Here is a 27,342-nt window from a genome sequence, read left to right on the forward strand (position 1 = left end):
AATGTGTTATTTCCTAGTAATTAATATATTATCTTTTAAAATGATTTTAGATCGATATATTTCATCAAGAAGGCCAATTTGCCGAGCACAGATTGATGTGGTCCAATCATAGGAATATAAATCGATACATCGATGTAGTAAATTAATCGTCACACCCCTACTAATCTCTGAAGACCTTTGTTAACATCTTGTATGATCATGATTTGGCTATAGTGCTGCCTCCCGTTCAGGAGCTATTCCTACATCACTAAATAGATTTAATCCACAATATATTCCTTATATGTAATCTCTCTTTAATCTAAACCCTAATCTTTGGCAGATGAAGACAAAACCAGTCTACATAGTGTAATTAAGGGCTCGCCAGAATTCGGTTCACCATATAAAGTGCATTATTTGACACAATAGTTCTAAGAGACTCTATTTTAATACCGTATTTCTCATAATATTCAAGATTATACTGTTCTCTATACAGTTCACAGCTCTCAATCTAAAGAACAAACAGTACATCCTTGTGATGATTCACATAATGCTTGTTTGACTGTACATTTGTTTTCTTTGTACACAAATTTATGATTATATAATGAATACACCGCTGACAGAATGTGTTGACCCACTGGGAACTTCCTGCCTACAGCACACGTTAGCTACCTACCATCTCGCCATTGTCCAACTCTTTTTGTTCAACTGAAACCTCTGCAACTTTCTAATTTTACACGCAGAAGCAGCAACAGTGTTGGCCTTCTCTGGTGCTTGTGAACCACATTTGAATTTCAGTAAGAGATGCTGTCCAGAAAAGACTGTGGGAATGGCAGGATAGCCAGCATATTAGGTTATAGGCAGTTAAATACTGAGGTCATTGGTCATTGGGCATCCCTGTTTTTAAAGCATCGTGTTCTTCATAAAGAAAGCCCCATGTCCTTCTGTTAATAGTCAAATTTTATAACAAGGTGAATAGTTATAAGCTCGTCTTCAGGTTTCATTTTGTTCATGGAAAGGAATGAATTATCTAGATTTGCGTACGCCTACAACATCGAGTGAGTGCCAGAAGTCATAAAGCATGACTTTAGATTTCACAGCCAAAAATACGATCTCTCTAATATAATTTTACGTGTGGAGCAGGACACCCATTATTTTTTCACGGGACTTTGGCTCATTCCTCACAAACGTCCTTACATGCCAAGACAACTTCAACCGCACCATGGCAAGATCCTTCCACTGAACAGTCCTGGATATCCACTGAGGAAGGAAGCAGCATGTAGCAAACACTCTGTCTCGCCATGTCCTCTCATTGTTTGAAGCATCAGGACCATGCTGGCCCCCCTTTTTTTTAGAAGTGACCCCTTCTTCTCACTCCTCACTCTCCTCCTCATCCCCCTTGGTGCCTTTACTCCAGCGCTGGAAGCAATGAACAGTTGAAGCCAGAAAGAAGCTGGTCATGATGGCCACCACAGACACCGAGATGCCAGAGAAAATGATGATGAGCAGGTCAGTTAGAGTCAGGGTGGCCTGACACTCACGGAAGCTGTCCTTGGAGAGCTGGGCCAGGGATACACGCCTGCCGTCCATGGGGAGGGAGCACTCCATGCCTTCCACCCCTGCATGGATAAAAAAGGAAATACGATTAGACAGATTTACTAGGCCAGGGTCGCAGTGAGTGAATCGTGTTATTTTTATGGGCTCCCGGACAAATATATTCACATGGTAGCAACTCCGAGTGCATCATACAGTTCATGCCGACAGCTTTATTTGCCTGTGCAGAGGCATCTTTTGAAATGTTGGGCACTGATTCATCATTGTTTTTAGGCTGATGTATATATGGTCTTTACATCCATTGCTCACAACACACAAGTGCACAGAAGTCTGAAAATATCAGGGATAGTGTACATATATGTGCTGTTTTATGAACAGGTAATAGTAGCTTTGGAAATTTTTGATAGGGACTGAGTGAGACACCAAAGCACTGCAAAAATATGAACAAAACAAAATCTAAAATGCACACAAACCTAGAAAAGAACTGCAAAAGAAAATGCTGCAGATCCTGCTACTAAACTAGAGGCGTTTCCTGTTAATGCATCTATTTCAGCTTTGGTCATTTGCAGCATTTTACCATCATTGCATTGGTTTAAGACTCTTGCATTAGAGACAGAAAGAATCTGGTCTTGTTTATTTCAGAGGATTGGCTAAAGATGTGTTTTATAAAGTCCACCTCCACCAGGTCAGGCCTTCAGAGGGATTTTTGTTGGCGTAATGCAATGAGATATTTTATAACCCCAAAGATAAAATGCATTCAAACAGCTGAGGATGGAAAGGGTCTGTGTTGGAGCAAGTGTAGAGAAGAGCTGGCAGACCATTTCCACATATTTTGGAATTACCCAAAAATCAAGTGTTATTGTGGGTAAGTAATTAAAGCTGGGGTTGGTAGTCAGATTTAGATACACTTTTTGTATACTAGTTAAAATGATCTTTATGTCCTGATGGCAATCAATACATATTGTGTTCATAAAAAAGAGCGGAAAAAAGCAGCTTCTACAGCCAGAGTAAACCTGGGAAAACGCCAACCAATCCCTGCTATCAGGAGCCAAATTATGAAACCAATCAAATCCAGTCCTGCCATTCTGCCCGCCTCATGTGCGTACATTTCATGTTTGTTTGTGTTTTTAACTTCCACTATGATAATATTTCGGTGTTTTCTTATCGCTGAGAGAAACAATTAGTTGACATAGTGCAAAAAATATATGAAAGATGTGCTGAGGACTGGTTTTGAATCAGTCACGTTCATATGGTTGTGAATTAGTGGCGCTCATGTATGTTAGTGGGGGCGTCGTTTTGGAGGAGCTCCGAGGGGAGGGGGGGAGGGGTTAGACAGAGTCCTGAGGAAATGCTACATTTAAATTCATGCTAGTTTTCCGTGGCTACTAACCCTGGCTTTAAGGAATTATAAAACATCTTTGGAGCAGGGATTGACTTCACATTCTCAGCAATTTATCCAGGCAACATCGTACCCCACCTCTCAGTGAAGGATATAACTATTAAAGATTTTATCAGCAGCCAGCATAAAGGCTGTGACACGAACATGGCTGCAACCAGCGGCAACCTCCGGTCTAAAAGTATGAGGACAATGCAGATGTTTTAAAAACTCTAGTTCATCGAGGATCTGCTTGAGGCTGGCTCCGAAAGTACTGGAAACCACATACACACCAATTCAAAAAAGCCAATCTTTACAGCAGAAATAAACATGTTTACAGCGAGTGCAGTCTGGATAGCTCATTTCTCGATCGGCGCACACTGTATGGGGGGTGAATTTTTCTGTTTCTGCCTTTGATTGAGGAATAAATGTCTTAAAGAAAACCTGGAGGTGGGTTGCTGTTCCCATTACACAACAAAACCCAGAGTTCTTTGGATGCAAGTATGTAACTCAGAAAGTGTTGTGTTGTAAAAGAGCTGAATTCACCAAAGTACTACAAAGTGGGAGCTGATTTAATAACTGTAAGGTCAATCAGAAGTCTTTACTTATGAGCTGAAGTTGCACTGTGTATACAGTCCACCCACCCACAGCATGACTACATCTTCACTGTGGGAAGAAAGTCCAAATACTGAGAAACTGTGAAGCACAGTGATACTATAGTCTGTTATATCGGTTATCTCTTCCAGAACATTATAAAATTATTATTTTGTGCTTTTAGAAAACAGCTATTCATGTCCCAGAGCGTCTGTAATGAGTGTAAGCCGTTCCAGATTGTAAGAGTGAGCTGCTCTGGAAGGTTGCCTCTCTGTGTTTTTAAGAAGAAAAATCTGAAAGCATGTTTCATACACAGGATAAAATAAACATCCGTCTGAATCATTTTCATTTCAGCTGCCAGCAGGATATTGTATACCTCTAAGAATGCATTTAATATGGCTCAAAAATGCCCTGATGTATCTGTACGGGGCATCGTCCGAGACAGGGGCACCTTGACCAAACTCATCTCAAGATGAAGCTTTAATAAATCAGCTTGTGCCGCTCGCTGTGTCTCGGTCACTTTCACATAGTTTATTGTTCAGACATCATTTCAGTGAAACAGGATGGTGACCGTATCTCTCAAGGGTACACGTATTCCAGTAAGTCGTCTTTTAAAGGCATGCTTATAAATGACATCAGCCTGACATCAGTTTTAATGTAGTTAGACGATCCATTGATGGTATCACTGAAACTACAACAAAGTGTGTGTTTAATTTGTTTCTCTGACTTCTTTGCAAACCTTTGACTTTCCTTGCAAAGCAGTGACAACCCAATGGATAATTTATATCTCATTTCTGACATGCTCCAGGGAATACAGGGAGCAGATACATTCATATTGCCTATGTGCTGCATGAGAAACTAGACATATTGGTGTGAGTGTTAGCTTATAGGTGGGTAGAAATGGAGCCTTGCAATGTGGGTGGCTACTTTCCACAGATACTGCACATGCAAATCCAAACACATTCTGCTCCACAGTCAGCACTATTTTCAGCATGCCTTTTTACCATACAGATGCAAAAGCACATCATTCACCGTCTTTATGTTCACTCATACAGCCTCTGGAATTCAGCATGAAATAGTTAAAATGCATCAGCTCTGAATGCAACAGACAATTTATATTTACAGCTGTTCCCTGCATGGTGAGTTACAAACATGCAGCATTAGCGGAGACATATTTCAATGATAGCTATAGAGGGTTTGCTGGTGCTGGTTTTTGAGAGACTAAACTTCCTCCAGTAACATCCTCCAACAAAAATAGATCATTCAGAGCCTGCAGTAAAGCTCTGCAGCCAGAAATACAGACATCAGCAGTCAACACTTACAACCAGTGGCTGTCAATAATCAGCTGCAGGTGTTAGCCATCTATCTGAGACCAAGCTAGCATTTAGTGTAAACAGACAAAGCTGCCATTTTTTAGATATCTTCTAAATTTGTGTACAATGTTATGATAGATAAGGCTTTACCACACCCAATGCAGACCCAATATTAGTGAGACCTTTTGAAGCTTAATTGACAATAATTCTCATTCATAATGAAATGACAAAATGAAAAGAATAAACAGACTTGTCAGGAGGGCCAGTTCTGTCCTGGGCTGTCATCTGGACTCCATAGAGGGGGTGGGTGAGAGGAGGACATTAGCCAAGCTGACATCTCTCATGGACAATCCCTCTCACCCCCTGCATGAGACTGTGGGGTCCCTGAGCAGCTCCTTCAGCAGCAGACTGAGACTCCCACCCTGCAGGACAGAGCACTACCACAGGTCCTTCATCCCATCTGATGTTGGGTCTTTGTTAATATTTTAACATAGAGTGGTCTAGACCTGCTATGTTTGTAAAAGCGTCTTCAGATAACGTTTGTTGTGATTTGGCGCTATACAAATAAAGACCTCAATGGCACACATTGGCCTTGCATTTCATCTCCCTTGACGTCTCCTCTCTATTCTTCCCTGAAATCATTTCTGTGTGATAAACAGCAACATGTATCAGCTCTAATTTAACATAACACGCTCTGAATCGCTATGAAAAAGAAAACAGAAAACGTATCGGGGACAGAAACAGGCGGCATGACTACCAGAGAGACCACGCTGCCCTCTGTGTGACACGGACACATCGACGCACAAGTATGTAGACCTCATGTCCGCATCAGCCACTGCTGCGTAGGGTCAACACAGAAGTATAAAACCAGGCTTTAGAAGGCTTCTGTGGACTCTAGTTTCAAGTCATTTTTACTTGCAACCATGATTCTGCATTTCTTGCTGGCATTTTATATTTAAATGTGTCATTAGTCATTATAGCCAAGGGAAGACGAAATGTACAACAGCAGTGTATATATAGAGTTATTAACATTGAAGTGGCTGAATCTGCATCAGAAGTGTAAATGGAAAAAGAAAAAGAGCACTTATCTTATACGTGGAATGGTTGCTATGCTTTCACAATGAACCCTCTATATTATTAATCAGCTTCGTAATTGAACTCGTTGAGTGAAATAAAACTCAGTGACACTAATCCCTTCATACAACATTCTCACTTTTCTTCTGACATTCAATTAGTCTTAGAGACAGGTTACACACTGACACACTGCAATGACACAATTTCAGGTTAGTCAGCACCTTACATCTGCTTTTCTTTGAGATTAAATGCATGTTCAGTATTATCATCTGAAACAAGCTTTTTGCATCTAACACCTTCTCACTGTGGTTCTATGTCGCTGCTCTGAGAATGTGTGCAAGACTTACATTACATCCCCAATAACCTCCAACAAAAGCGCAAGATGAAGCCAGATAAACGTTATCCTGAAGAGTATTTAAGTTTGAATTGACAAAGTTTGTAACTAACAAACATGAGGAAAGTCTAATTACAAACAGCCACAGATGGAGCCGATCATTAGGGACCATTGTGCAGTCAATCTGTGCTCAATTCCCCAAGTCATCGAAACACGTTTTGGCATGAATTAATCTTTAATTTACAATATATAAATATTCATTATTAACTGCAAAATCACTTCCAGAAATATCTTGGCTCCGTCGCTTTTAGAATTCATGACTCAACAGGAGTTAATTGTGCATTTGTTGATGTCTATTTTCAGATGAAAATGAAATGTCTCCCTGTGCAACAATGGGACACATTAATGTGTTTTTAATAGTTTCACAATGAAAACGGAGGTGGATGGCAGAGAATCAGCTTATCAAACTTTGGCTCCATGTGCAGTTTTCTGCATTGGGAATTAATTGGGTTTTTCTATTTTTTGCAAAAAAAGTAACTAGTCGACATTCTTGACTTCATTGTTTCTAGGAGAAGCACCGGCCAGAGAGCTTTTTGTTTTGTTTTTTTTAATTATTCTTATTTGTAAAAGCACAGTAATACAATTTATTTTGCATTTTACACTTAGCACAGTCTTTCTCTCGTCCGCTGTAAATATTATCCATCGTATAATCACCCCCTTCCCCTTGGAATGGGGCAGGGTGATCATATATAGTGCGACTACTGTTTTCTTCCATGTTGCCTTTCCAATAATCTTTTTCTGAAATCATTCCAATGCAATAACATATAAACAAAAGAGCAGGGGAGCTTCCTTCTTGTGCTTCTCAAAAAAAATATAAAAATAAGAGTAACTGAAGAGAGCAGGGTGTCACAAAGAACAGATAGCTTTGAACAAAATCGGTTCCTAGCAGTTTCAAGTACTCAGTCCATTTTGTCCAAATTCGGTAAAACTTTCCATGCTGCACTCTGAGGGAAAATGCCGGTTTTCCCATAATGTAAATATCATGCCCAATATTAATCCATTCCTCAATGGTGGGTGGTTCTATTTTTAACCATTTTCTTGTGGTGGCTTTTTTACTTGCCGTCAGTAGTAAACCAAGTATTTTTTTGTCATTAATATTACAATTTTTAATCGATTTATAGCCCAAATACAGAGTTTCACATTTAAAAGAAATCTTAACACCAAACACATTCTGTGTATGATTATGCATCTCTTCCCAATATGTTTTAATAACCTTGCAGTTCCAGAATATATGAAAGAGGCTGTCTCCATCAGTCCCACAAAGTCTAAGATGGCAAGCTATCTGGATGTTTTTAAAAGTAAACTTAAGACTTACCTTTTTAATCTGACTTTTAATTGGGAGTAATTATTTTTTGGCCTAGAATGCATTATTATAATCATTGTTTTAACAACACTTATTTATCTCTTTTATTTATTTATTTATTTATTTACCTATTGTATTTATCTGGTTTTTTTTTACTTTAACCAATTTTTAATTTGGGTTTCTACTCTTACTTATTTTATTAATTTTACTGCATTTATTTCATTTTATTTTGAAGTATTTCATTTATGATTTATTATTTTACCATTTCTGTTGTTTTCTGTTGTTCTGTTTTTTGTGAAGCACTCTGGGCTGCATGCTTGTATGAAATATGCTTTATAAATAAAGTTGAATTGAGTTGAGGTAATGTCATGCCCCTGCTCTGAGTGTACAAACATCTGTATTCAAACTCATCTGAATGGTGGTATCTTAATACACTGTATAAAACCAGGCTCTGAGAATCATAGCACAAGTGTATTTTAAACAAGCTACAAAGATAAATTCAAACAAACTTGGATCACGGTCACATTAAGTGAGTCAGAAGCAAACCAAGCACCAAGAATGAAGCTCCCAGCTGATGAGGAGCCAATACAAACACTCCTGGTGCAGCCAAGGATGACAAACTGATTCCTGGCGTGATTCAATCCATGTCTGACATATGTTTAGAGAATCAAGCAATCAAAACATATTCGTAACCAGCTTCATGTGAACACTGCTCAAACCAAGCGACATGGAAGTGCTCTGAAGCAGCCACATTAAACGGATGGCCCAACAATAACGTGCACAATGTAGTGAAAGCTAATTCACTCCATCTGAGTGTTACAAGGCAAAAAAAACTCTTCTTTTATGTCTCACATCCTACTCATTCATCTCAGATTACAAGAGTTTTCTGCAACTCTCATGATCTCACAGCTCTTTTTATTAGCAGGACTTGGATCTCAGACTTTGTTTGTAGGCTAATGTAAGGTGGCTAACAGGGGTAGAGGATCTGCACGTCCTCAACGATTGTCATTAAGTGAAATGTACTGCAAATGTTGGAGTGATGCAACTTCAATGCAACGTCTGGAATGCAATGCTAATGTTCTGCAAAAAGCCAAAACAAATTCAACGACTGGAACGCAAAGCTACCATTCTGCAAAAATCCAAAACAAATACAAGAAGGTAGCACACTGCAAATGTTCTGCAAAATGCAAAACCAATGCAACAACTTCAATGCACTGCAAACTTTTTGCAAAAAGCCACGACAAATGCAATAACAGGGACGCACCACAAACGTTCTGCAAAAAGCCAGGACAAATGCAATAACGGGAACATGCCATAAATGTTCTGCAAAAGGGCAAAAGAAATGCAATGACAGGAATGAACCGCAAACGTTTTGCAAGTAGCCAAAACAAATGCAATGACAGCAATCATGTTGCAACTACAGAAATGATGCAGATTCAAAAATGTAACACAGAAAACAACAACTGCCTTTCAACGCAAGTGTTAAAGGCTTGTGGGGGCGCTAAGTGACACAGATTTATTGTTGACAGGTCAGTGAAGATCTCTGATTTGACTTTTGTTATAATCAACCAAAAAACAGAGCATTGGCTCACCTCAGTGGTTCTTGTCATTTCACTTTCATGCCCTTCATTTGATTATTCTACCATTTTCTATGTGGCCAACATGATGTGGAGGTCGCTGTCTGGAAGTTTAAATATACCAACATCTTTATATTGTCTATAAATGAGAATTCAAAAGATGCATTCCCCTGACTATCTAATGATGAAACAATACAGCTGAGAGACAGTCAATCTGTGGAAATAAGAGTATATAGAAAGCCACAGACGAACAGAACGCACTGACCTTGTTGGGATTGATCGTTTTTCAGCAGTGCAAAATCCCCATTAGTGTCATTGTCCCACATCCTGCTCAAGTAGAACTCTGAACAGATCTAAAAACCCAATATGAGGTCCAGTCTGTATGTGTGTGTCATAGCTTAACTCCTCAGAGGTCATTGCCTTTGGGACCAGGCTGTCTGGTCTTGCCTGTCGTAGAAACCGCATTAATAACATGAATTAAATTATCCTGGTGAACACATGGTTCAAACAAGAGTCACAGGATTAGAACATTTAACATAACATAAGGAGTACCCTGGACCAAGATACAGAGCCCACACTTTGTTTGTGTGAAATGTACATCCATACATTTACATTTTTATTGATACGCAGCCTAAAGAATACACAGGATTTGTAACGTAGGGATTGGAGCTACTACAAAGAATCCCACAGTGGGGTCCAGCTTTAGAAAAGTCTGTGAAAAAGGAGGAATTACTGAACAGCTGTGGTATTTCGCCAAAAGTGAAATCTTTTGGAGCAAATAACATAATTATAGTATTTCAGTACGTCAAGCTTTTCTGTGACAAAATGTTCCATCTGACGGAGGAGACATTGTGCATGTGACTGTGGTATAGAGATGTAGCAATCTGAAGCTCAGGTCTACTGTGGATGTGCTTTCTAATGTTTTGCCTGTGAGCGGCTTTATGTCACTTCTAGCCAACTACAGCTTAAGAGAACTCCCGACAGCTTTGAGAAAGCTTATGCCAAGTACATATGGAGCTTTGACACTTCCACTCCTACAAAGTGGAAAAAACTACCAGAATGTCAACAAAGTGTCAGCCAAATGACTGCAATAAAGGTTCGTTATTGAGCTGTTTAAAGTACACTTTCATGTGTCTTTAGTAAATACATGTTGGCACTCTCTCTTTCTTCATATGTGGTACATTTTTGGTAAAATACACATTTCTAAACATTAAACAAGCCCTTTTTTTTTTTAAACAAATATGTTTAAAAATTGTGCCATGGCAGCTATCTATTTTATTAAGTAGCTCTATCCTCCAGCTATTAACACAATAACACTAAGGTGTACTCTACCACAGGGGCGTTGGCCTGGAGTGAAATAATCTTAGGTAAGTATTGCACATATGCACTTGAATTCACATCATAGACGTTACAACAATATGAACAATCAATTTTATCCGTTATCAGTTTATCGCTCTGCTCTCACATTGGACTTCCTCCAGATCTGTCTCCGATCCGTCAAGGGACTGGATCTGATAGGTTTCTATTCTAGTCAATGTGTTCACTTCCACTGGATCCGCTCCGTTGCGTTCCGGCTGCATCTCTGATCCAGCAGGTCTGAGCCTTCCGGATCAGATACACAAGACTTCTATTTTTGCCGGATGCCGGAGCACGACGCATCAATCTCAACAGAGCAGATGGAGCGGGACAGGAAGTCAGGCACCAAAACAAAATGAAAACATCCGGTTAATTTTCAGAATAAAACACTCTGTGTTATCATCAGATCATATTTCACTTAACTACAACAACAAACCGTCATGATGAGCGGAGCCAGGCCTGGAGTCAACAGGTCAGAGGTTTTCAGAGGACCAGAAAGACAACATGGATGAGAAGAGGAGGAGGAGAATCCTTGATTCAGTAATTACCGCGGGAAAACCTTGCTCACGTGACTCCAGTTGTCTGGCGGTCCTGCTCTGTGCTACATTCTGAAAACACAGCCGGTGGGTGTTGACGGACAACAGAGCGCAGAGCCAGACCGAAGCGAATAGGAGACGGACCCGACAAAGATCTGGTGGAATTTGGCAGTTCGATTTAGAACCGTAGATGTCTATGACACACATCATTGGTCCTCTCTTACACACAGGCAGGATATGCACTTGAATCTATTTATCTACAGATTCCTTACTGGATGTTCACTCCTGTATATAACATATATGCTGAACTGGAAGACTGGACCCTTTCAAACCCTTGCTACTATCTACTGCTTTGAGTTCCACGGGTTTACTCTGATCCGCCACCAGCTTTTGTGCTCCAAACATGTGGAATATTTTACACCAGACTCTGAAGTAGATTTTCAAGGCTTCATGAAGGAGATGCTGTTGAGGATTTTTATTACACCTACGTAGTGCGTTTTTTAGCACCATGAATGGCACATTTCTTTGTTGACAGGCAAGTCATCAAGAAGGAATTAATACTGTAGAGCTCTTTAAAAAAAAAAACATCGGTCGCCATATTGGAAATGCTGACTCAACCCAACTTTTAGAGAATATAGAAACAGACAAAGAGCAGGGGTTAAGCTTTCTGGCAACAGCTACTGTGCCCATCTTTAAGTCAAATCAACCACACCCCTAATCATGCAAATCTATGAATGACTCTCAGTCTCGATATCTTCACAAAAAAAATGCGAGTTATAAAAAAGGCACCTCCCATATAGGATGTACCAAAAGAGAAACACGAGAGAACAGCATACTAATATGGGTGTTAATGGGGATTCCTGGGTTTTTGAGGCATGCCTTGAGTGGACACTTGAGGTATTGCAGCTTTTTGCACATTTGCTTTATCTTTGTTTATCAAAACAGGTTGGTTCCAACCATCAATTGTATGTCAAAACGGATGCCAAGGGTGTTCAAGGACTGTGACACCAATCCATTTAAAGCCCCCTCTATGGGGTTCAGGTCTTATAAAGAGTCTAGAAAACAGTACAAGGTTAACTAATACGTAAATTCTGAAAACAAGTAGAATATTATGAATTTCTAATTGCAAAAAATTGAAAATAAAAGTGATGTAAAGACATTCTGATTTGAGACATATTGGTTGAGAGGTGGACTGTACAGGAAAAACCTAGAGGTATAGTCCCTGTATGTTAACTTTTATTTGGAGCTTTGAAATGCAGGGTATGCACATTCTCTGACTTAATTTACTGAAGATGAGACGTTTTATCTTGAACATTTTTGTAACCTTATAGACAAAGAGCAAGCAAATGAGATTACAACAAATAGTCTGCACCATAATTAAGTATTTAAGAGACAATTACTTTTCTCTTAAATATGCAACCAAAGTATATTTATTTCCCATTTTATTCTGTGAAACCATCGTCTGCAGGCTGTAAGTAGACGTGCATGGATTATATGCACGGGTCAAATAAAGGTTAAGCATCTTCTTTTGGGTTTCCTGTAAGCCTCACCGAAACCTAATTACTGTAAGAAATCCTTCAAATGTAGCATTAACACTCATCAACATACTTAATTTAAACAAATTAATGAAGACATATATTAGAGTTATACAGAAGGACTTTATGTGCGCTCCGTGAGTTTCTTAGTGGATTTATTGAGAGCCATTTTTTAAGAAGAGCCACACTCACAGTGGGTCAATATCAGCTCTGTCAATGGGTGAGCTGATAACAGCACATTTCTGGAGTTCATAAATGGTACTTAAAGCCTTTATGATCTTAAAAAGTGACACTGGAGAAGTGTACTACAAGACAAGCACGAATCATGGCACTACACTATCGAGTGCGTCGGGTCGCACTACTGTGTTACACTCCTGGCATGGACAGTTGATGGATTACATTTAGGATTACTGCCAGCTGAGGGGATGTGCTATCTGCTGTCCCGGCAGTGATTGATCTACCTAGCTGTGATAGACTGATATTACAGACTTGATTCTCTGCCCGCCCTCAACAACACTGTCTGTACAGATTGATCTCTGCACCAGTGGTGAAGGTAGCATCACCGCAATCATGCAACTACAGAGTCATGCAGGAGTGGATTTTCATGCTTAAGTTTTCAACGATTCGCCTTCAATCTATCAATCAAGCTTTATTTCTAGAGCACCTTTCTTGCAAATCAAATGCAATTTAAAATATATATATATATATATATATGACAAAAGAGTAGAGACGAATGTACACCAATTGCAATAAAATGTATATAAATAAATAAAAAAGGGAAATAGTTAAGAAACAAGTAAATAAAGATAAAACATGACTAGTTAAGACCAATCAACAACCTCCAGTCTCAAAATATGAAGCCCATCGTGAAGTATTGTAAACTGCAGGGTTTCTAACGTGGCAGTTCAGAAGATATTAAGATTACAAGTTTTTGCCCAAAGGTCATGACTGACAGGCGGGAACACTGTAGCTGTTGGCTAGGAGGCTCGACCCGTAGGCTACATCACTGGCATGTCCTTTTTTAGAAGACAATTCTTAACTTTCTTCCCTCGTATTTATGTGATTTTATTCATTTAAAAAATACTGGAAGCTACAGTCTACGCTCTGTGACCCAGTCACAAAACTTGTTTTTGCTTTCGGTCCCCAGGGTGCTTCTTGAAATGGGTAAAAAAGAGTTTTAGATACGCTGCTCCTGCGGCCTGGAATCTGCTGCGGGAGAGCCTGGGTTTGAGTGAGCTTGTCTCTTTAACCCTCCTATTATGTTGCTGGTCAAATTGACCCTTTTTAAAGTGTATTTTAGGCAATATATGCCTTCCAAACCAGCTAAATGCAGCATACAAATCTGGGTAGCATGTGACAGAAGAGGTGTCCTGTTAATTTATCAACATCACTTCATAAAAAAATCTAAATGTAAAATAAAATAAACAAAAATCTATGTCATGTAAAGCTATTGTGTTTATATGTAGGGCTTTCCAATGTACATTAAAAAAAGTTTCAACATTAATTTGAATGAAAACGAGTGAGTTATCCCCATTAGCCATGATCTGAGAATTAAAGAACTCCAACGGACTAAACCTTTATTTAAACGGTTAGTAATAGAGATAACAAATATGTATTGGGATTTTTTTGGTGTTCTGACACTTTTGGATAATTCAATATGCCCTGGGTCAAATTGACCCAGGAACATTATTGCTGTTCCAGAGAAACAAACATAACAGGAGGGTTAAATGTTTTAAAAAGCAGACTGGAGGCATTTGAGGAAGATGCATCATCTTGTAGGTGCTTTGACTGATGACTTTTGTTCTTAAATTCATGGTATGTTGTCATCTTTTAGAATTCTGTGTTGTTTGTCTGTAACTTTGTTGGAACTTGCTGCTGCAAATCTTGGCCAGGACTCAATGTGGTTTTCCTGGTTAAATACAAATAAATAAATAAATCCTGCCTCTTTACCTCACACTACGTTTGGTTGAGTTCCGCATTTCCAATATGGCTCCCACCGAAGATCGGCTTCAAAACAGCACTCAAGAACAAACGGGTGACGTCACGGAATACTACGTCCATTATTTATATTATACAGTCTATGGTGAAGACAATAAAAAAGAGGTAAAGATAAAAGTCTAAGATAAATGAAAGCACTAAATAGCCATAAAATCAGTAGTTAGATAATATGAAAATGTAAGAGTTAAAAAATATATAAAAATTAAAATGATAAATTAAAATAAAAGCTGTGAAAAAAAGCCAGACTAATTAGATGTGTCTTTAATTTACTTTAAATATTCCTTGCACCCTTCAGTCTAGACGCTCCGAGGTAATCCAGTTGTGATAATGACTCACACGACTGTCTCCTTCCTACATTATTTAACACGAGGCATGTGCCACTGAAGTCCCAAACTCTGTGGATTCGTAGAGAAACCAAGCCGAGATAACTGAGAGTTAAGATTGCAGGAAAAGAGGTCAGGAAGAGAAACAGTATGACATTCATAGAAGAAGAGAGCCGGAGTAGGAGTTGAAGAGGAACAGAGTGGAGAATGCGAATGAATGCACAAAATGACAAGCCTTCATGTGACAAGGGGGCGAGAGTGAATCATTCAGCAGGGGATTCCTTCTGCGTGGAAACTCGCTGACATCACTGTACCATGGGCATATTCAAATCTCATTACCAAAGCACATATTCACACATGGAAATGTGCTGATTTCCAAATACAAGAGAGGATGCTCAGGAAGGGGGAATAAGGAGATGTCTTCTTCCTTTTTCAATATTTTTAAAGACTGTTTGTCTCCTGTCACACTGCATTATGATAAAGCACCTAAATATGCTGGTCTTAGCAATCCACACTTCACACTCAACCACGCACAGGCAGAGAGGAAAGTACCCATCATGCATAGTGCTGTACACCATCAGTAAAATAAAGCTTTTGGCTTTTCACCTTTTATTTCTGACACTGGCAGATTATCCCTCTCTGCTCCCTTACATGCAGCAGCAGCTGATGCCATCACACGGTGTAATTCAGTCCACCTTTTCACACTCTGCTCTCCCTTGCCAGCGCTCACTTTCTCTCACATCCTTACTTTAAATAAACATTAAATTAGGCCAAGATAAAAGAAGCCGTCAGCCAGAGTTAATGGAAGAGATATTTTCTCATCGCAAACCCGTTGAGTAGTAAAAGATAGCAGCGAGACAAGAGAGTCATATGGGGCAGTGTGGCATCGAGTGCAGCATGCGCAGCCGGATCTTACACCCAAGATGTAAAATATGGCAGCTTGGCCAGCAGCCCAACGCATCAGATTTGACAAATACGTCCCCCTTAAGGCACCCTGTCTTCATGCACGTCCTAATAGATATTGTTTAATTTGACATTGACGCCAGGTGACATAGCATAAGAAGCACAAATATGCACTTACGATGGAGGTCAGTTGCGATTGACAGGTCAACAACAGATGTTTTTTTCCACAAATAGTAGCAGGGATTAAATAATGCAAAAAAACAGAGTTGTGCCTCACTTTTATATTTAATTTACTTTACTTTAACATTCCCTATCCCATTAAAGTTACTAACCATAGACCTTTCTGGAGTCCCTGAGCTCCCTTGGCTCGTAGGTTCCTCTGAGTCGCTGCTATGCACGTGTCAGACTCCAGTGGCAACAGCTACTACTATCTGCCTCATCACTATCTTCCCTCTCTCTTCATCTCCCTCTATCCCTCTCTCCAACACGGTCTCAGCAGATGTGTGTCTAACATGAGTCTGGTCCTGCTGGAGGTTTCTGCCTGTTAAAGGAAGTTTTTCCTTGCCACTGTAACTTGCTCAATGCTGCAAAGTGCTCTGCTCATGGTGGATTAAGATGAGATCAGACTGAGTCCCGTCGGGACTGGATCTTATCTTGTCTTGATGTTGGGTCTTTGTTAATAACAGAACATAGAGTACGGTCTAGACCTGCTCTGTTTGGAAAGAGTCTTCAGGTAACATTTGTTGTGATTTGGCGCTATATAAGTAAAGATTGATTGATTATTAACAACCAAAATTACTTATTTGACAGGCTATATGGTTGCATTACTGGCGTATGTATGTCAGTGTTTATTTAAACTCATATAATGACAATTTTTCTTCACCAAAACAGGTTGTTTGGAGCTCAAATCTGAACATTTACTTTTGTTGCTAACAAAACTGAAGCATTTCACCAAGCTTACTAATTGTCAGTGACTGCTGCACGTCCAAATGCCATTAAATGTGAAACTTTGTAGACATGTTTATTCAAAATCTAACTTCTAACTTAACTAATCTAACTCTACAGATCATCAGTCAATCTTTATTTCCATAGCAATGAATCACAACAAATGTAATCTGAAGACTCTCACCAAACAGAGCAGGGGTCTCATTTATAAAGATTGCTTACGCACAAAACGGGGCCTGAAATTGGCGTACGCCTGTTTTCACGCCAGGTTTGTGATTTATAAAAAACAAACTTGACGTGAAAATGTGACTACCGGTAAGCAAACTCTGACCCAGGCGTACGTACAGTTTAGAGGCAGGGGGAAATTGGCGACGCAGTTGGTGAGAGGGAGAACTGAAGTCAGATTATATTTTAATGCCTTTTACACATTTCATTCATTGAATAACAACATATTAACAGACCCACGTCACCATCATCACTACAATCTACATATTCTATTTGAATGTGTCTGTTGTGAGTCGTTTCCAATAAGCTGTCATTAAAAGATAAAAGCTTGTCTTAAAGTTCATCAAATATTTAATCAGCTTTGTCTCACCGTCACATTTCATCCAAAGTGTAGAGGAACAAAACGGGCCGTATCCTAACGTGTTTGTCGGGAGGTAAAAACCAAAGTAACATCAGAGGACGTAAATCAGCCGCGGGGCAAAGTGAGAGTCATGTTTAGTGACTTCTGTGCAGAGTCCCTGAGTGTAGTTATACTTTTAATAAAGACTGCTGTACGGCGCACGCGGAGCGCAGAGACACGGTGACGGCTGCCTCACACACTGATCACATCTTCCTCACCTGCATGTGATTACTGTGTTAATGAGAAAAGTGTGGAGTAAAGCCATGCCTGGTTCTCAGAGTTATTATCTTACATATCATCATAATCAGTCAAAGCGCAGGCCAAGCTGTCCGTGATGAAACCAGCACATTAAAACTTATATCCAGGGATCAAACTTCTGTCAGATAATATCAGAGGAGATCTCTGAAGGACGTGAGCTCTCTGTAATGTGAAATAAAAGTGTGTGTCCTGTAAACATGAAACACTGCAGTGAGACCCGTGCATAATGATGAATGGTGGATGCTCTGGCACTGGTGGCGGATACATGAGTGCTGCAGCGATGTGGATTAACTCGATATTTTTATCTTTTATTTGTATTTCTTTTGTGTCCCTCCTGCTGTAAGAAACAAACAATAAGTGCTCTCTGACCTCCGCTTCATTCATGAGGACCACGGTTTGTGTGTCAGAAGCTTTATTTTGTTTGTCTTCCTCTTTGTTGTTGCCGTGGTTCACCGTGAGAACCTTTTGATCTCCCGGCTCATTTGTATGCATGTTCATTCATAAAGCTCTTTGCATTGACCGTATATGGTTGAATGTGGGCGTGAAAAGGGCGGAATAAGAGGCTGATCTACGTGCGCATATCTCCAGGTGGTTTGTGATTTATAAACGGAACATTGCGTAAAGTTTGCGTGCGAACGGTTTTATAAATCCTAATTATTTTTGGCGCACGCCATTTCCGGGTTTTCGGAGTACGTATTCTTTTAGTAGAGATTCTACGCACTCTTTTATAAATGAGACCCCAGGTCTAGACCGTACTCAATGTTCTATTATTAACAAAGACCCAACATCAAGTCAGGATAAGATCTAGTCCCATTTTACAGACAGGACTCAGTCTGATCTCATCTTAATCCACCACGAACAGAGCACTTTGCAGCATTTAGCAAGTTACAGTGGCAAGGACAAACTTCCTTTAACAGGCAGAAACCTCCAGCAGGACCAGACTCATGTTAGACACACATCTGCTGAGACCGAAGATCAGAAATATTTATCAATGTAGTTTATTTTGAAAGTCGTACAGAATATTTCTTATCTATTAAAGCTAAAACTGTGTATCCATGCATGTGCCTCAAACTACTGTGATACTCAGATTGTTGTACTTCAAAGCTTTGAGCCAAAGAACAAACAGTCTCATTCGATTAATAGGAAGTGAGATTGTGTTTTTTGTTTGCTTTGTGGTGCTAGTCAATGGCATCAAATGTTCAGCCCTGGGTGTGCAGTTTGGTAACAGGTCTCTGGGATGCAACTTGATACACTGCGAAGGAAAATTCAGACTTTGACCCCGTCACCTGAACTGCTACTTTGTAGTGAAACTGTCCGGGTCAGGAAGAGTGTTGATTGCGATGCCTGGATGGGCCTCAGCCTCCGTCTCTCATGGGAGTTGGCCTGCTCTGCCCTGTAGGCAGCTCTGGCTCCAATTACCCTGGCCAATGTGCCGCAGAACTGTGTCACTCTGAATTATACATGGCCTTTGTTCATCCTTAACCCAAGAGCACTGGAGACAGCAGTGGATCATGTTTACACTCATCCCGCCGTTAAAAATTTAATGAGCGGGATTGGTGGCGAAAAACTTTGTAAAGAACACCAAAAAAAGCAGAGGATGCAGAAAGCTGAACTGTTGTTGTTTTTGATTTGATTTTGTCATGAATAGAAGACATTTCTATCCGGACACCGTCATCCCTCAGAATTTGAAGCATTCTCCGCCCACGCCTCATGCTGACCTGCAGTAATCAAAGTTATGCAAACAGAAAAGTGTGCTGCTTTGTGAACTTGAAATCACAGGGGAAATCAAGATGTGCAAAATGGAATGGGAATTGGGTTTACAGCATGGGCTCTGCAGCTGCTACATTATGCAGGCCATCTCACTGGGAACCATAGATATCTCCGGATGACTTCTGGAATAGCAGTTCGGTTCTTATCATGTCTTATTGACATTTTTTTAATTAGTTAAAGATTTTCTGCAGGAGGAATATTTTACTTATGACCGCCCGTGCTGATATGTTCTCTTATTTAATCAATAAACACCAACTTAAGACCTGTGACGAATCCACAAGCTCATTACCACCACCTGTACTCTGTCCAAATGATGGCTTTGTGAGTGAAACCTGGAGCTAGTTATAATGTGACCCCAGAAATCCATGTTGCATACCAATGCAAAGGACGGGATGCAAGGACAGGATGCAAAAATGTGGCAAAAAAGTGTGATTAGTTTAGTTTCCAACAGAATAGATCATCCTGCAATACACTACCCACTTGGTCGGTCTCAGCAGACGTGTGTCTAACATGAGTCTGGTCCTGCTGGAGGTTTCTGCCTGTTAAAGGAAGTTTGTCCTTGCCGCTGTAACTTGCTAAATGCTGCAAAGTGCTCTGCTCATGGTGGATTAAGATGAGATCAGACTGAGTCCTGTCTGTAAGATGGGACTGAATCTTATCCTGTCTTGATGTTGGGTCTTTGTTAATAATAGAACATAAAGTACGGTCTAGACCTGAGTGGTGCCTATAGGAATAATGCCTGGACTTTGGTCTGATAGTTGTACACTGCAGACCCTTAAATGCAAACCAGCCATCTGCATATTTTATACACCTTGTGTCTTTTTAACCCTAAAGAAATATCATGTTTGAATATAATAAAGGCAAATAATTAGGAAAGAAATGATTAGTTATTTATAATTAACATGTATTACAAATATAAGCTGCAAATGATAAACAATGTGGGTCATCTATAATGGTGTCAGCAGAATAACTTTTTACTAAATTGAATGTTTTTTATTTCTACGGTGTCAAGAGATTAGAAATATAATGACAGGCTTAGATTAATTAATCATAACAACATATATTTGTAATGTGAATGATTGCATTATAGGTAGACAAGCCGTATAACCCTTTACTTGTGGATGGTTATTACTAACCTCCTTGTTAAGTGTTAATTCACTATCCAGCCTACCTCAATGTGAACACCTTGCCCCTTTTACTCTTTTTTTCTCTTCCTCCTCCAGTGCAGAATTTTACATTAGCCAAAAAGTTTATCTCCTCACAAATCAATTTTCACAGTTATGTGAGACGTACGAGGAGATTCGTAGTATTTGATGTAGCATGGGTCTGAATGACATCAGCACTTTTTGCGAACTTATAACAGCAGCAGGAGATGATTTATACCTATACTATGTAAAGCACTGCTCTATAAAGTTACAGTGATTTATAAAGAAACCTATCAAACTTTACAGTCTATTACTTTTATAGTGTGTTTTTGCCATATTTAAAAAGCAGCTGTGGACAGATGTGTGATCAGTAATATGAGACGCCAGAGTCTGATTAATCTGGGTTCACTTTTCTTAATGCATTACTTTTCACATTGCATTGATTTAACAGCCCTGTATGAAGCCCCTGTAGGTTAAAAAGGTGCCACTGAGACTAAGTGGGCTTGTGTTTGCGAGGGGTTTCACAAAAGACTCAAAATGATTAAATACCAATAAAGATCCAAATAAATGGCAATGATGATGATGGTCAACACCCTCTTTTTCTGCCTCCCACCACCCAACTGAACAGGAACACAAAAGGTTAACCACACGCATGAGCCCAAAACCAGAAATGAAATCAACCATCCATCCATTATCTTGGCCGCTTATCCAGTTTGGGGTCACGGGGGGCTGGAGCCTATCTCACCTGACTTCGGGCAGGGTACACCCTGGACAGGTCGCCAACCCATCACAGTGCAAACATGAAGAGGCAGATGACCATTCACGCACACACTCACACCTAACGGCAATTTAGAGTGACTAATGAACATGGTGAGCATGTTTTTGGACTGTCGGAGGAAACCGGAGTGCCCGGAGAGAACCCACGCATGAACAAGGAGAACATGCAAACTCCACACAGAAAGGCACCTGCCCAACCGGGGACTTGAACCAGGAACCCTTTCACTGTGACGCAACAGCGCTACCCATGAAATCAACCATTAAAGGAAGTAATTATGATAAACAAACAGCACAGAAAATCCACATTATGGCTCCTACACTGTTTGTTTTCTAAAAGGTGTCTGTAGTGTCTCACCAATACCTGATATACTTCCTTTCTCTTTGAATGCCCATGAGACAGCATCCTAAACAAAAACTGACAACTCAGAATCCAACAGATCCCACACTAACAGCTCTGGGCATCTTAACTTTGTCATGACAGCTTCCACTTTGCACACAGAATAACTAAAGGAATAAATGTGCTGTAAAGTTGGAATACAGGGCATTTTTAGGTTTAATTAGAGGCCACACAGAGGAGTCATTTCTTGGTCTTTCATGGATATTTTGTGATGATGTGAAAGACAAAAAGATGCACCAACCACATGGGCGAACAGATAAATTAATTCAAAGTTGTTAATTCTCTGTAATGGATTTCCTCTATGACAAATGAGATGTTAAGTTGGAACACCCACACTGATGATGGTAGTTCAAGATGATACATATTGAAAAGCTTATCAAGTCAACTTCATTGACTAATGAGTGTCCATCTTTTATTGTGTAAGCACTTTCAAATAGCATCCCGGGGAATAGGTTACAGCATTTCTCCCGATGGAGAGCTCAGTCATTATGTTAATTAGGTCTGGCAGTATGATGCCTGCATGTGTAAACCGTCTGTGCTCGTAAATCCAACTCACAATAATCCTCCCCACTGCTTTTGTTCGATAGTCTGAACACCGCTTCACACTTTCTGCAGCACTCAATACGAGCTAATGGCAGAGGAGCCACACGATATCTGTCAACATCTTAGTGTAGGGGTTGTGATTGTTCAGCTGCTCAGTTTCTGGTGTGACTTTATAGATTAGGATGAACTTGTGCTGGTGCTTACAAAGTGTTGGTGGTTAGAGTTGAAGCAAAAAGACATTCATAATATTCCTCTTTCAATAGTGTTTGCTGGTTCTGTATTACTGGACTTATATACCAGTGTTAATTTTGGCTATTTTAGATTTAGTCTTAGTCTTTAGACGAAAATGCCCATTAGTTTTAGTCACATTTTAGTCCCTTTATAGTTTTAGTCTAGTTTTAGTTGACGGAAACTCAAAACATTTTAGTTTTTGATTTTTGCTGAAACATCGTCACTCTTTTAATAATTAATGTAGTCGATCAGATATCAGTAACATGGTTGTACCAAGTGTTAAAATCATCAACATTTCAATCTTAGCACTTTTGCTTGTGTAATATCTTAAGTTAAATAATTCAGCCTGTCACTCTGGCTGTACTTTGATTCTCTTGATTCACAGAAAAATGCCATGAAAAAGCTGTATTTAGGGCGTAAAATTAACTTTTTAACTCATCTGCCATTGGCAAGTGACCTCCAAAGATGTACCATTCAAAAATATTTTTCACCGGCCGTCATATAGTGACATTACTCCGTTTAGCTGTCTGTTCCTCTTCTTGATCGTCTCCTGCCTCTTTGTTTATCCTTTTTGTTTGTGGTGGCTTCACGCCGGGAATGTGTCGCCACATATTCCTTGAAACACTCTTCCCGGCGTGCTTCTTCAAACAAAGGGAATGAATAGAATTCCAGTAGCTGACGTCATGCCGTTCACAACGTACCAAATCACAACACAAGGACAGCGCGCCGCGAGGGTCAAAATAGCCTGCCAATCGGCAGAAATGGGTATGTAAGTATGAAAACAAAACCTCACATGCAACACAAAAATGTTCCATCGGCCACTGGCAGGTGTGTGTTTTTATTTTACACGCCAAACCAATTTTTTACCTGCCATTGGCGCTTGGCGGGTGTTAATTTTACACCGTGGCTGTATTGCACATTTATGATGGTCCTTGAATGTACCTGAAGTGACAGGTGCACTGGACAGACAGTCAGTTCAAGGCACTCTAAAATGCATCAGCATCTTTCAACAAGGAGTTGATCAAAACTTACTAAATGTGTCTGATGTTTCACCAAACTGGAACCAATCCAGCTCTAGACGCGAAGCTTTTTACGGTAATGGCAGCAAAAACAGCAAACATCAAATATTAAACACCACCCCACCGCACAGTGGGGGAAACATGGATTTTGAATGTTCGGCGGTTGGCCACTAATGTTTTCGTCTCGTCATCGTCTCGGTAACAAAATCGAAACATACGTATGTCAGAGTTTTTATTATCAGTGATGCACTGTAGCTCGTCATTGACTGGTTTTCGTCTTGAAAAAATGAGTCATTGACGAACATTTTCGTCAAAATTCTCGTTAATGAAATTAACACTGTTATATACTCTATAAATTACACCCAGAGAAAGAGGGAAGCTCAGTTAGAGAGTATTCTCAGTTCAGTGTGACATCTTTTTGTCCTCTCTGACCCGTCATGGAACTAATTTGCATTGCCTAAGAAGACAAGAGCCAAAATAATTATCAGTCCTTGTGCTATAATGTTTTTTGTCATCCAATCCTGCAGCCTGATTAGCATTACAAAGTACACTTCTGACACCTTCTGAGAGCAGCACCAAACTCAAGACTCCTTATGCAAACAGACATGTTAGTGTGTGTGTTCAGTCCAAGCTGGTGGACTCGTCTCTGGGGTCACTGCAAACACTCACTGATGGAGTTGTAAGGGCTGCATATGAGGTGAGATACACATTACTAACTCAATTTGAGTGGTATATACACTGGGGCCAGTTGGCAGCCATGCCAGCAGCTTGGCCGCAGCCTTAGGCGTCTTCTTTGTTGTTGATGTCTGCCTGGCCAGCACTGCTAATGCAATTCATTACGGTTTGCATTTGACAACACTAAGAACCAGTGATTAATGCATTTGCAGTCTTACCAGAGGGACTAAGGTATTGTTGCCAGCTTAACAACACTGCATCCTCACAGGACCAAACTTGTCTGTTTTTAGGGCAAATGCAAAAAGTCTGGAGATGAAAGCAAGAGAGGTTTATCAATAGCCCAGAATACCATGGCCTAAATGTACATCTGGAGTTTGCTTTTGTGAGTTGTCAGCAGTTTGCAACAGCCGGCTAGTTTCTTTGGGGAGCTGAGCTACAGACTTTCTCCAGCCAGATTACAAACAAAAAAAAACTTTGATTAACAAACAGAAAACTTTTTGTTCCCCGACCTTTTGAGTAATTACACAAATCAGTCCCATGATTTTAGGATTGATTATAAGATTATTTTATTGACCTTACTCTGCAGGTCTGATCTCCTCTGACAGGCTGTTCCAGAGTGTAGGAGCCCTGACTGTCCCCTTTAGTTTTCAGTCGGGTCCCTTGAACAGCTAGCAGAGCACTGCCAGAGGATCTCAGATCTGCAGTCAGTCCCGTGTTTAATGTCATTACTCAAGACAAATTTTTACAAGAAAGCTTTTACTGTGTGATTTTATTTAATTTTAGTTCTGATTTTAAGGGTCTGTTTTATAAGTTTGTAGGGTTTTTAAGCTTTTATTTCATTTTGTTTTTAATGTCTTCATTTTGCTTTGCACTTTTTCTTGTTTTTATTACCCACTGTAAAACACTTTGTTACTTGTATTGAAAAGTGCTATATAAATAAAGTATTATTATTATTATTACACGTTTTTAAGAGGTTTGCTTGAGCTGCAGGTGCCTATAAGCTTCCCTCACTTCTTGAAGAATCCCATGTTGAGTCAGAAGATTTGTGCCATTGCTATATAAAAGTAAAAAAAACTCTCCCTGTATATACAGGTTGACATTTCACACCTCAAACAACCTTGGAACAGTGACAGAAATAAACGCTCCCACTCCTTAACTGTGCACTGTTATACATAACACCCAGCACCTGAACATGTACTGTGTTTAAAATGTTTTCAAAATGCACCGTGTAAACCAGGAGCATATGTCAAAACATTGCAAGAGGCGGTCGCATTATTGTATCAGGTTAAGCTGGAATCATGTAATGCATCAAATCTAACTCTGATCTGAAGATCATATCTGCACAAGCTACTAGTCATGTGTGGCTGAACTGTCAGATGTGTTTATTTTTGCCTCTGCGGCTCCCACGTGCTGGCTCGCACTTATGAGATAACTGCTGTCTGTGTCCTTTGTGAGGACATTCGCTGTAATACACATAAAGCTGACCTTCAGTAAAAACATCTACAAACAAAACAGAACTAAGATGATTTGTCAATGAATACATCGCATTGGACAGGTGTTTAGTATTTTCAACAAAATAAACCATATTAACAGAGATTTGATCACATTAGACAGTTTTTGTTTTATCTAGGAAAAATCTTGCAGAATCCAACATCTCTAGATGCTGAAATAAATCATCTCTGAGCACGGCGATCTTTCCCACAGCAAAATACTTCTAAAGGGACTCGATGCCCCCCTTTGTCTTGTGTTGTTCCTCAGATATGTAAGCACACATTCGCACTGCTTTGCACACTCAAGCACACCAAAACTTTGGCCCAGTTGTTATCTAACTCAAGCCTCCAGGCTGAATAACAGAGGTAGACTGAATCTATAGTAAGGGGCCTAATATTTACACAGTGGGACAAACAAATTGACGAGATAGGGGTTTTGTTTCCATTCGAAAAGTTGTTGACTTTGTCTGATTTAATGAGTCCAGAAAATGGCATGCATTAAATAAAGAAATTATCTGATATAAATAGAAGCTGCAAATTGATCGGTTTGACTACCACGCAGGATAGAGGTCAATGCTCAGTTTATATGCACAGTGGAACCATAGAAACTGCATCTAAATTATTCATCCAAATTTCATTTTCTACATTTGACCTTATCTGCTTCTTTAATTGGCATCTCATTTTGAATTTTTGAAACAAAACAAATGATTTATTTTGTTTTTAAGTTAATTTTGTTTTTGTTTTTGTCCCGTATTTCACAAACACATTCTCAAAATGTATGTGCGATTGAGAGGAGAAAGAGAGAGACCAAATTAGAACAAGTGAGAGGGAGGGGGGTTTCCCCTCCTACAGGGGAATATAAATAGACCAAAGCAGTGTTGTGGTAATGGGTTTGCCGTAATGCTATTGTATGTTGTGCACAGATATGCTTTATTTGGGTTAAGCACGTTGAAAGCAAAAACCTGGGATACTCCGACTTACCGTTTGGAAGCTTGTGACTGTTCTCCATCAGCCATTCGAACAGGTTGGCAAAGTTGCAGTTGCACACCCAAGGGTTGCCCTCCAGCCTCACAACCCGCAAGGAGGGCAACTGACTTAGTGCCCCCACCTTCAGGGTAGACAGCGCATTACGCTCCAGTTCCAGTTCTCTGAGAGAGGTGAGGCCGAGGAAAGCCTCATCGCTCACCATGCTCAGATACGGGTTGTTACCCAACCGTAGTTTGATCAGGCTCCGGGACTCCCCGAACGTCCCCTTTGGGATTTCAGTCAGATTGTTGCTCCCCAAGTCGAGGAACACCAGCCTGGAAGAGGTGCTGAGAGTTCCCGGTTCTATATGTGAGAGGGAGTTGTTCCGGAGGTCAAGGTAGACCAAGTCACTGTACAGAACCAGGAAATCTGAGGGGATGCGGGGTATCCAGTTGTCAGCCAGCAAAAGCCTGCGCACATCCAAGGGGATCTCATTGGGTAAACGGGTCAGCCCACGGCCGCTGCAGTCCACAGTGTGAGGGTCTGGGCACAGGCAGGTTGCTGGGCAGTTTTCCCCCAGGGTCCATAACACAGAGGACAGCAAGATGAGGATAAGTTGGAGCCAGCAGGCACATGGCAACATGATCAAGGGGGTGGAATGAATTATGGGGGAAAGAGGCTTGGGATAAG

The 27,342-nt window shown here is 40.1% G+C and overlaps 1 protein-coding gene across 1 annotated transcript; it reads right to left on the reverse strand.

The window, feature by feature from the left end:
• Positions 1–219: 219 nt before the first annotated feature.
• lrrc38b (leucine rich repeat containing 38b) lies at positions 220–27,342 on the reverse strand. Its single transcript, XM_034690254.1, has 2 exons — positions 26,668–27,342; positions 220–1,595 (listed from the first exon to the last, which is right to left on the reverse strand). The coding sequence occupies exons 1-2, from the start codon at positions 27,293–27,295 to the stop codon at positions 1,348–1,350; spliced, it is 876 nt and encodes a 291-aa protein (XP_034546145.1). The 5' UTR covers positions 27,296–27,342; the 3' UTR covers positions 220–1,347.

Source organism: Notolabrus celidotus, chromosome 1 (assembly GCF_009762535.1).
Source record: "Notolabrus celidotus isolate fNotCel1 chromosome 1, fNotCel1.pri, whole genome shotgun sequence".
In the NCBI taxonomy this organism is placed as follows: Eukaryota; Metazoa; Chordata; class Actinopteri; order Labriformes; family Labridae; genus Notolabrus; species Notolabrus celidotus.

Coding starts and splice junctions, on each gene's coding strand:
- lrrc38b (XM_034690254.1), bottom strand. CDS start 27,295: ATGTTGCCATGTGCCTGCTGGCTCCAACTTATCCTCATCTTGCTGTCC. Junction 1,596..26,667: donor CAGTCACAAGCTTCCAAACG/GTAAGTCGGAGT, acceptor TTATCCATGCAG/GGGTGGAAGGCATGGAGTGC.